The sequence below is a fragment of the Anarrhichthys ocellatus genome, unplaced genomic scaffold (genome assembly GCF_004355925.1).
Source record: "Anarrhichthys ocellatus isolate YVR2014 unplaced genomic scaffold, GSC_Weel_1.0 scaffold1419, whole genome shotgun sequence".
NCBI lineage: Eukaryota > Metazoa > Chordata > Actinopteri > Perciformes > Anarhichadidae > Anarrhichthys > Anarrhichthys ocellatus.
The window spans coordinates 1-11304 of record NW_022281393.1 but is presented as its reverse complement, the minus strand read 5'-3'; the positions used below and the strand labels follow the sequence as shown (position 1 = coordinate 11304).

At 42.5% G+C, this 11304-nt stretch overlaps 1 protein-coding gene across 1 annotated transcript; it reads right to left on the bottom strand.

Moving 5' to 3' along the window:
* Nucleotides 1–878: 878 nt before the first annotated feature.
* LOC116377573 (beta-1,3-N-acetylglucosaminyltransferase radical fringe-like) lies at nt 879–10824 on the bottom strand (the record flags this gene model as incomplete). The annotated part of the gene is made up of 6 exons (XM_031839220.1): nt 879–5594; nt 6132–6217; nt 8522–8687; nt 9649–9734; nt 9910–10063; nt 10692–10824. Coding segments are annotated over 6 exons (701 nt in total), but the record flags the coding sequence as incomplete, so codon positions are not given.
* Nucleotides 10825–11304: the final 480 nt, after the last annotated feature.

Genomic DNA, 11304 nt, shown 5'->3' with positions numbered 1-11304 from the left:
ACGACAAACCAGTATGTCGTGTTGCAACACGACTCACGCGCGCGTGCGTGCATACTGCAGGACTGAAGAGGAGGTGTTTCTCTAGAACAGCCGGCTGGGGTCGCTGCAGTATTTCTGTTGAAGTGTGGCCTTTACCTTTTCCTGCTCCGGTGACCAGAGCTCGTTTTCCCGCAAAAGAAATGTCCATGATCAGTGAAGTCCGCTGAGATGAGCTGCAGATTGATGTGCAACAGATTAATGTGCAACAGATTGATGTGCAACAGATTAATGTGCAACAAGACAGACAATTAAAACCAGACCGCAGAGAAGCGATCAGTCACGTGACAAGACAGGGGACTTCTTATACACAGTCGAGCTAAACTACGCTGCAACTTCCTGATCTTTCTCCTAAACCCGACAATCACACGTGGTGTTACGGGTGTAAAAACAGCGTGGATCGGTTTACCAGCTGAGGTCCGCGGTGCAGGAAGCGGCGTGTCTGTCTCTGTGCTCCTCCGCGGGGCTCAAAGATTAACACTGAAGGTACAACTGTATTCAACTCAGTCCTGCACGTCGCACACAGGTCACGCACGCGCACACTCCACCACCACGGACAGCTGCAGCTGTGGTCAAATCAAAGCAGGCTACATTTACTAAAGTTCTGTACTACTTAGAAGTACAATCACCGGGTACTTTACTTTTCCATTTACTGCAACTGTATTCTGTACTTCTAACGCACTACATCTATTTTGGATTGAGATTGTGAATACAAAATATAATCAACTAATAAATGATGACAGGTGAAACTACACAGCTGTATATATAGTCATTAAAATGAGCTCCACCTTCACCAGCCGTGATGAACACAATAATAACTATAATCCAGTAATATATTAAGTATTATTCTGCATAATGAGTACTTGTACTTTTGATGATTTAAGTATGTTTTGATGCTAAAACGCTTTTACTCCAGTTAGTTTTGTAAATGCAGGACTTCTACTTGTAACGGAGTATTTTTACTCTGTGGTAATACTTTCTCTGAAGTGCTTTTTCCAACACTGCATTTGTTTAAAGGTCAGTTCACCCAAATAACAAGAGTGTTTCTCTCTCACATTTCGGTTTATTTGTCCAGGTTTTCACAGATGTGACTGAGATTTCTGCCTTCAATCCAATAATCCACACGCGTCACTTTAACAGTCTTCATAATAATGATCGAGATATCTTATGTATTCTTATGTATTCATCCGATTGTTCCTGGTTTTACTTAAACAGCTAAATGTTAGATTCTTCGGTTGAATACAAAAAGGGTGTTTTGCAGAAAAACTAAATATTCCTAACAGTAAGGTTTGTGTTGAGCTTTATAAATCCAAATAAGATCTCAGTTTTGATTTAGAACAAATACAATTGCTTTTCATCATTATTAATTCATCACTTCTTTCATATTCCTGGTGAAATGCTACAAATAGAAACTTTGTTTGTGTACAATGTAAGAACTAAATTCTTGTTGCTGACAGAAATGCATGCTTCGAAATAAAAGGGATTTTTTAAATGTAGTTTACAGGTTAAAAAAACAATTATAAATTCACTTAATTCCGTCTTTATGATTGATCTGAAAATGTTGCTTTTGACTCCCAATATTCCACATACTGTATATAAACCTGATATGAGGTTTCCTGTTAAGCTGCTTTGAGCTCAGTGTGATCAGCTATCCCTGTTAGCGTGTAGCATTGAGCAGACGTGATCATGACTGAATCTCTCTCTCACACACACACACACACACACACACACACACACACACACACACTAAAGTCGTAGCCTTTTCTTTCTCCACCGTTTGTGATTTAGGAGCACTAAATGGTTGCATTACATCACATGAGATCCAGTGTTTGCTCAGTGAGCTCATCTGCCCGTCCAACAGACCACTTCCATTAGCTACAGACACTTCCAGGAGGAAATGGGGAAACATTTAAATCATGCAGTTGTAAATGATGTCATTAACGACACACTGCTGAGGCTTTGCTTTGGTTACATGGTGTTCTGTTCAATGACCCAAACAAAAGCAGACACAACAACTCTGCAAATATCAATTCAACAGTAAAACAACCAAACACATGACGATGCAGAAAGGTTTTATTGTTATTGAAACACAATAATTCATCAGTTCTCACCCACTGACCTGCAGTGGAACACATGCTCCAGGTAGACAAGTGTTTCACACCAATACTTTGTTCCAGGCAGAAATGACTAAAACCCACAAATGAGTCACAACGTTTTGCAGGTTTCCTCGTCTGGAAGTCAAGGAGTTCTTTGAATGGGTTTCTGGTTCGATGCCCTGAATAACATTTTGGTCGGACATTGAACACGTCAGTAAAAACCCCTCATATGATTCCAGAAGCTTTTACGTGACTTAAAAAAGGTGGTTGTGTCTAAATGAGACAACCGTAAACGTGGTCATTTGTGAAGATTATCTTGAGCTGAACATGGAAGCTTCATAAAAGTTCATTTGACAGACCTTATTTTCTGCAATAATCCAAAATCCAATGGAAAAAAAAAAGAAAATCTCCATTGTCTATTTGTTGAGGGAACCAAACCTGTAAAGATCTCTGCAGCACTCTATACCGTCTCTGGATAGTGTTAACGGAGTCGGTGGAGCCAAAGAACCAGTTTATGGGAGAACAAGTCAGCCAACGAGCAAACCTGAAGTCCAATAAGGAACAGAGGTGTTCCTATTTAAGAACATGTCGTCTACAAGGAGTTCCTTTTCTATTGTGTCAGCTGACTGCCACAGCTGTTCAGCGAGCTGCTGCCTGTGCAATCACTGCTCATCACCAATCTTCCACAAGCTGCTAGCTTGACAGCTGTGAGAGCTAACTACAGCCGTTTGTTGCTTATTCATAATGATCATTCTGGGGGAGGGGCTTAGGCGGGAGGCCTAAAAAAGGACGGGCTGTTAGTGTTGATGACTTGGAGACTTTCTTGATAGATTTAGCAACTTTTGGAGCTAGTGCTGCGAGCTACTTTTATTGGGCTGGATTTAAACTAGCAAACTCTCGCTAGTTACTCAAGATTACCAACCCTAGCTTTAAAGCAAGTTCAAATATGAAACGAGGAGAAGGAAACTTCCAACTATAGAGAAACATCCAAAGGCTGACTCCAAGTCATATTGCTCCCTTGTACAATGACTAGACTATGGTGTTCAGCCATATGCCATGTTTTAGTGCTCTCCTTTCTCCTAAGTTCTTCCTTCCCACAACCTTCCATACAGCAAGCACCTCTTATGGTGCTTTGGGAAACAATCTAGTGTACTCCAGATTAATCAAGAGTACCAACCCTTGTTTTAACTTTATTTGATTTTTTTTTTTTTTTTTACTGGGTTTCATTGTACCTAGGAACAAATAAAGCACCTTCTCCAAGGCTGTAGCACAACGGTGCTTGAGCTAAATCCTAACATGCAGATCACATATTCAGCACACAACTTTAGAGTGTTAGCATGCTAAAAGTTGCCAATTAGCACAGACTCAGTTTAGTAGTTAGTAAACCAAAGTATTGGACACATTTACATGTTTTTATTACATGTAATATAACGTGATGGCGCTAGATGAAAAGTCAGAGGATCACCAGACTGAGTGGTGGCACTTTTTAAAGTAAAAAGAAAAATCCTACTAGAATATCCACAGCCAATTTCACGGGACATTCATGCACTGCAAAACAATATTTTTTTAAGAAGGTGAGAGAATCTTGTATTTAGCCTCTAGCTCACCATAAGCCCATCTGTCGCTATTATGTCAGCCACCAGGTACGATCTCCAGGAACAACGAGGGCTCGAAGGCTGTCGTTGCAAAATGGATTTAATGGACAAACAGGCGTTTGACTCTGCCTTTATGGTAGCACTGACATCAGGCGCTCTCTTTCTTGCTTTGGACAGCAGCCAGGCTGCTATAGCTACCACTAGTTCATGTTAACAGCCAGAAAATTAACCAGGAACTACATGGAAGCCAGGAGCGTCCAGAAACAAACATCTACATTTGTTTGTGATGCTCGTTTCTGGCTGCTAACGTTAGCCATGTTGCTAAAGTTAGCTATGCCAGCTAACACTGGCTGCCAGAGACATAGAAGATTCATTGTCTGGTCAACAGGAAGTTTAAACAAAAAGGTAAGAAGTCACTCAAACTATTAGCATCTCTCCTTGAGGACCATGAATGTCCACAAAATGCGTGACAATGTGGTTGAGGAATCTTTGGCTCCAATAACTCCAACAGAACTAATAATCTCTACCTTAAAGAAGCATATGCAGAGCTAAGACTACAACCGATGCAAAGACACAAAACATAATGCAGTTCACTCATATTTACATCAACATTGTAACTACAGCAACATACAGGAAGTGACAAGATCAAAGTAGTGCAAAACCATAAAGATGGGCCTGTTAGGAATGGGCTAACACAAGAAGGTATTTGGCTGAGAACACAAAGGCATCAGAGCAATTACAACAGTCAGAAATAAATGTGTGCACACGCAGCATACAAACCTTCGTCACATCAAACATCAGTCCAGTCAATGTGAGAGAACCAACCCCATACACAAGACTTCAGAAAAATACCTCAACAACCTCCCATTCTAAAGAAACTGTACTTTATATAGACTTTGGGATGACATGTCAACAAAAATAAAAGATTGAAGTGTTGAAATGACACAATACGGGTCAGTGGTTTGAGGGCTTTTCATTAAACACTCAAACGTCCATGCCTCACAAACAGAGTAGGAAACTCACTGCAATAAGAATGTAGGGTCCTTCACATACTGTAACCCGGCCTATTGTGCCCCTCTACAGGTTAAACCAGTGGATGGAGCCATAGAACGTTTCCTTCATCGAACCAATGACAAAGACAGGAAGTAGGACAAGATGAAAGTGAAACACACGCAGCAGGCTGAAAGCTAATCCTACGTAAACACAGCTAAATCGTTAACACAAAAAGAAAATCTGCAGACAAACGGGAAAACCTCCAATTAATAAACTACTTGCGTGCCTCGGAGTAACACCAGCTAGATTAAATGACCAGGAGGCTGACGTGCTCACCTTCTGTACGGACTGAACCACGTAAGCGATGACCGAGCTGACAGTTTACCAAACGTGGGAAAAATCATGAAAAAAATAGTTTGTCATGAATTAAGTTGAAACATTTGTAGCATATGTACCTGAACTTATAGTTTGGTTACTTATTATGATCTAAGAGACTGCTGTGTTTCTCAGTTGAGGAACATTGAGGGTCATTTATAGCTCATTTACAGTGGGGGGTGTGGCTCTGGCTTTACCAACCACCATGCTCTAGTCGCCAGAAACTAATTCATTCTTTGGCTCCAGCTGTTTAGATTGCATTCATAAAGCATGAGGTGAAGCTGCTTTGGATACAGATAGCCACCAAACCACATGTGTGACATGCCATCCTTCCAGCTAAACGTAGCTTGATCCAAACGTGGCAGAGTGAGGCGGTGGGATAGATGTTTGTGTGCGTGCTGCAGGTTAGAAACACAGTGGCTTTCAGTTTATGTGGCTGTGTTCCAGCTTTGGACACCAGTTAGTGTCTGGATAGAGAAGGCAGTGCACCGTCTTAAACCTGCAGGAATGGAAGAGCATCAGGGACATTAACTTCTCTCACAAGAGCAAACGTAGTGTTTCCCAGAATACAAGCCTTCCTAAGATCAGTTTGGGTTAACGGATTCCTGTGAAAGAAAACGTGATGCATTGATTTATTCAGCAACATCCGTTTTAAGTATCTCCCAAATCTGTTTTTTGTCACCAATTCTGATTTGTCCTGACCTAAAACTTACATCTCCCTAAATGATACTGCTCCACAGTGCACACTTCAAGTACAACATGTGGCCAGTATGTGAACCCTCAGACTGCCTTCTGGTCTTTTATTGCTGGTTTGGTCTTAAATCAGACATATGCTCGTTTTCAGGTTTATGCTTGTATTTTGGATTTCTACTTCAACATATTTACATCTATAATGTTCTAAAAACTCTTGCTTGTTTGCAGTCTCACAGATACAGTACATGATGATACATGTTGAGCAGAGCCATGGGAGTGTGCAGTGTGACGACGAGCACAAGGGCCACATTATGAACAGCAGGGCTCGTTATTCATTCATTACCTGGTGGGGTCGTCAGCCAATGAAAAGCCTCCAATAATGCTGACCACGTTTCTTCTGTTCTCAAAGCCTCCAAAGCTCAAAGTCACCTGTTGCAAAACCAAGAGAAAACATACAGTGTTCTGCTTCAGCTCAGAGAGCAAAGGACCAAACAATAACAACATCTAGGATGCCAAAAGGATACTTTCCATATGAACATTATATATTTGAATGGAAAGGATGACAGATCAACCTTACAATTGCTTTCATTGTAAAAATCCATGACACATGTGAAAATGCTCAGAAGTGTCCCGCTGCAGAGCTCAGGCCTCTTCCGGTCCATCACCAGGACTCACGGTGGACGTCTCACGTCTTATCACGTGTGATGGTGGAAAATCATCGCATCAATAAATAATGTTACATGCCTCTATATCAGGGGTTCTTAACCTTTTTGACCTCGGGGCCCAACTTTTCAAGTACAAAGTGTCCCGGGGCCCATTCAAATATTAACACTGTATTAGTCTAACTAATTGATGTCACTCTTGGTTTGATTTGTATTCAATAACTATATTAAATCCACTTACAGTTTAACAAGCAAAACCCTTGTCAAATAAATGAGATGATACAATGTGACGATCACAAAGACATTTATTTATCATGTGTATGTAAACCTGCATACACAACAAGAAGCCCAACAGGCTTTCCCACGAGCGTTGGATGTTTCGTCGCTAGGTGTCGCTTTATTTTTGAAGGCTTCAAATAAAAGTAAATAACGTGTCTGGAGCCGCAAAAGCTATTTGATATCACAGCTTATAAAGTGTTATATTATATATACAAAAACTATAGTTTATTGTATTTATGTAAATATAGAACAAGAATAAAGACAATTCTTGACATTTTATTGCAATTTTACCTGTTATAACAATATCAAACTCTTATGAAGAGAGTTTGCTGCAGCAGCTGAGAAATCATCTCCAGCGTGACACTTTTCAGCACATGCTGTGTGCTTGTTGTGGAAGCGTACAGTAAGCCAGCATCGTTGGCAGTGAAAGCAAATGAAGACGTCCACGCAGAGTTAAACTCTCTATTTTCCTCCGTGACTTTTCTTTTTTTGGATTTATCCATTGATACTTTACAGAGGGCGTGGGTCTGAAAATCACTATCAGCCGTTCGCGTTCGCGGGGGAAAAGCGCTTGGTAGAGGATTTAACTGCCTGTGGGAATAATTAACATATTCGGTTCTGTTCATTTTTGCTTATAAATTATATTCTCTCCGAGCACGTTTCTCTTTTTGGAGAACGTCATGCGAGATAACTTCTTCGATCAGCGCAATTTCCCTGCTCTTCTTTCTATTTCCTCGTCTCTCCCCCGTGTGTGTAAACCTCGCTCGAGTCAGGAAACTTGTCAGAATACTCATGTTTGATTGGCTGAGCTGCATCACGTGATGTGATTTACAACGCATTGGTCGGTGCGTTTCCTGCACCGCCGAACAAGTGCCGTAACGGCTGAATAAGAGGCGCCGGTTAAAGTATAAACTCAGTGCCTAATATGTATAATTCCGAATTATCAATCGGATTTAGGGCCTGGATCCGCATCCGGTCCGCCAGTTGGGGACCCCTGATGTAGACTCAGGGAGCCGCAGGTTGCCGACCCCTGGGCTAGCGGCTAGCTGACTGTCTTCTTCTGCATATTGGAGCTTGTTAAACAACTGACTGACGCATTACCGCCACCAGGTGGTGGGAAGCTATATTGTAACTGAGCGTCTCATGGATAACAGTAATATCTCTGGTGTCTTCTATTGATAACCTATGCGGTCACAGATCAGCACAAAGGAAAAAAAAGGAGCAAACATAACCTTTAGAGATCCCTGCCACCGTCTTTTTATAACGTAACATTATCAGATATCGGCGACTAGAAAAGCATAAATGATGTCCTGATCACATATTTGACTGAATATTGGCGGATAACGATCGTCAGTAAAACTTTATTTCACACAGTGATGGTTAACGTTAATCTGCAGTACCCATGTGATCCGTACGGATCCCGGATCGTTACACCACTGCTCATTACACGATGCAATAGCAACGTTAGAAAACTCATAAGGTTAGTACAAGTTCTTTGCTGCTTAACGTCATGTGACCTTACTTAAGTCACAGGTACATCAACATACTCAGGTTGTATGGTTTACCTTGGTGTGAGGTCATGTAGCTTATTCACACAAATGAGCCCAACTGTCGTACCCGGGGATCCTCTCTGGCGTAAACAAGTTCAGACGTCACGTCCAGAGGTCCGACGGAGGACGTGGGCCCGAAGTCTGGAGCTCTGCAGCTTGACCATTCTATAAATGCTGATTTCACGACTTCACCAATTTGTTAAGGTTTGTCAAATGTTATGCCGTACTGTACACACACTCACCTGCTCCAGCACAGTGTCAGTGGGCAGCTTCTGAAGGTTCTCCAGGTGTGAGTGGAAGAGGTGTGTGTGCGTTAGGGTCACCTCTAGCAGCGCTTCAATGATGTATCCGATGGTGCAGTCGTCTGGTAGTCGGATCTTCTCTGCTGTGCTGATGAAATTACCCAAACTGAAACCATAGGACAAAGTCCGTCAAAGTTTGTTTCCTGCAGCGGTTTACAGCGGCCTTTTCTAAACTCACTTTCTACCAAAGTAAGAGGTTTCAGGGGAAATGTATCGGAGTAAAAGTATCACAATTACTTATTATTTTAAAGCACTACGTGCCTATCTACAGTGTGTCAACATTTAAGAATAGATGGTGAGGAACCAGGTGGTAAGATGCCGACTGAAGCCGATGCAGAAGTGTCTTAAAACCTGCATTCTCTCTCCTGACCACCAGGGGGCGACTCCTCTGGTTGTATTGAAGTCTATGAGAAAATGACTCTACTTCTCTCTTGATTTATTACCTCAGTAAACATTGTAAACATGAGTTTATGGTCTCAATCTCTAGTTTCAAGTCTTCTTCAATACAGCATGATGTTCATTTAGTACATTATGGTCAATTTAGAGTCAAACAGACCATAAAGCAGGGGATGATTTAGGGCGGGGCTTACTGTGATTGACCGATTGCTACCACTACCAGAGACGTATATAGCGTCTCTGCGTCTCTTCCACATTCCAAATATGGTCACTTCTGTTCACTGGTAAGTATTTCAAGATGGCGACGACGAAATGCGAACTCGAGGCTTCATAACGTCCACAAACCAATGGGTGACGTCCTGATGACTACGCCCACTTCTTACATACAGTCTATGTGAGAAACCCATTGTCCCTATAGCTCACACGTGATTCTTTTAAACCACATGGCACCCTCTGTATCTGGAAACACTTGGTCCATCTACACCTTAAAACATACTGCAGCTGACTACATGTCCAGGCACATTCTCTGAGGGTTATCTAAAGACATTTGTCTTTTACACACGTTGACAGCTTACAGTCAGAGTTGCTCTAGCTGTCCATACAAATGTTTAACCACCAGCAGAGCGAGTACCCTGGCTTCAGAAGGTACAACAGGTGAGTCCATGACCTACCTGGCCCATGGGCTCATTTTCAGTGCCAGGCCTCTGCTGATACAGAAACCTGCTCCACCTGTGGCAAACCAGAACTTGACAGACACCTGAAATGAGACCGCCAGATGTTAGGGGTGGAATAGTCTGAAGAAACTGGCTTTTTTTGCAGGGTTTTTGCATCACATAGTTTTCTGAAAGAACATTTTGGAGCCTGGATTTGGAGTCATCGCTCACTGCCGTGTATGTCAGTGGAGCCAGAATCTCCTCATAAGGCAGACTGACCGATCCGTCACTCTTGACCCTCTCTGCAGCCTCTATAGGATGATCCAGACTGGGCCGGCCCAGGTAGACATCCTGGCTGTGGTGGTAGGAGGAGAGCAGCCCCAGCAGGCTGGGCAGGATGACGTAGTTATCATCATCCACGTGGCAGAACCACCTACAACACACACACAGTCAGCAGTGTACCTTACTTTGAGCGAATACGTGTTAGTGGATTGTAATCTACTCCTAGAAATATCATGTTCGATTTGGTTGAATGAACTGTTCACTGTTTATTGCATTGCTGCTGTTTAAAGGAATATCATCTCTCACCCTGTGTTGCCATGAATTCCTGAAGAAAACATTTGTTTTTCTCTCATGCCTCAACGGTAAACAAAGACTCTGGAAACAGAGGAAAGCCTTCATGAGCTGAAGTGGACGGAGGCCACATTTAACTACAGCAAAACTTTATCAAAACATCTAATTGCAACCTCTGACTTCGGACCTATCATGACGAGCAGCCACATGCGCTAGCATGAGTAAAGAGGAAGTTTCAGCGAAAGCTGCACCAGTTTGTGAAGTGGTGAGCATACAAGTGTTTCAATGAGACGAGGTAATTCAAAGTTTGATAAAGGATGTTTTGATATAGTTTTCAATTCATCAAGACGTTTCTGCGTTTCTGGATTTTTCCTTCACCGTGGGGGCATGAGACGTTTTCTAACAGAATTCAAGGTAACACAGGGCGAGTAACTGATATACAAACGGTCATTCTATGCATTAGTTAGTTCAGATCACTTTTCACTCACTTCTTCTGAGACTCGATGAATTTATCGTACTCCACTGACATCTTGCAGCACAGAGCCTGGCGGGTGTGAGCTGCTGAGCAGTTAGTGTTGATGAGGTTCACTCCTGGTGAAGAGACAACAGAGGACAGCACGGCTCAGTCCATGCTGCCGTGTGCAGTACCTTACTGTGCATGCACCCTGGCAGCAGCTGAGTCATGTGCAGCACATAGCACTGCACATCACACATATTAACGTTAACTTGTCCTGCAGCCATGACTGTGACGACATATTCCCAACACACACACTAGAGAACAAACACTGAACACTGACAGAGGGAGGGCGTACATTTACACAGATTCCTGTGAGCTACAGCATAGCTCTACATCAGATGACGTCAATGTCTACAATACATAGTGACTTTCTTCAGACATACAATCGGAATGTTTCTGATCAACTTTCAATGTGCACCGACCTATTAAACTACACTGATGGTTGTCTTTAAATCTCATCTGTCCAGCTGAACGCTGGCTGTCTCCAGAAGTAAACTTCCTCGTCCGCTCCTTTAACGAACGCTGTGCCACAGGGGGCTCTCGGGGCCCTCCTGGTCTCTGAGGCCACAGGGGGACTCTCGGGG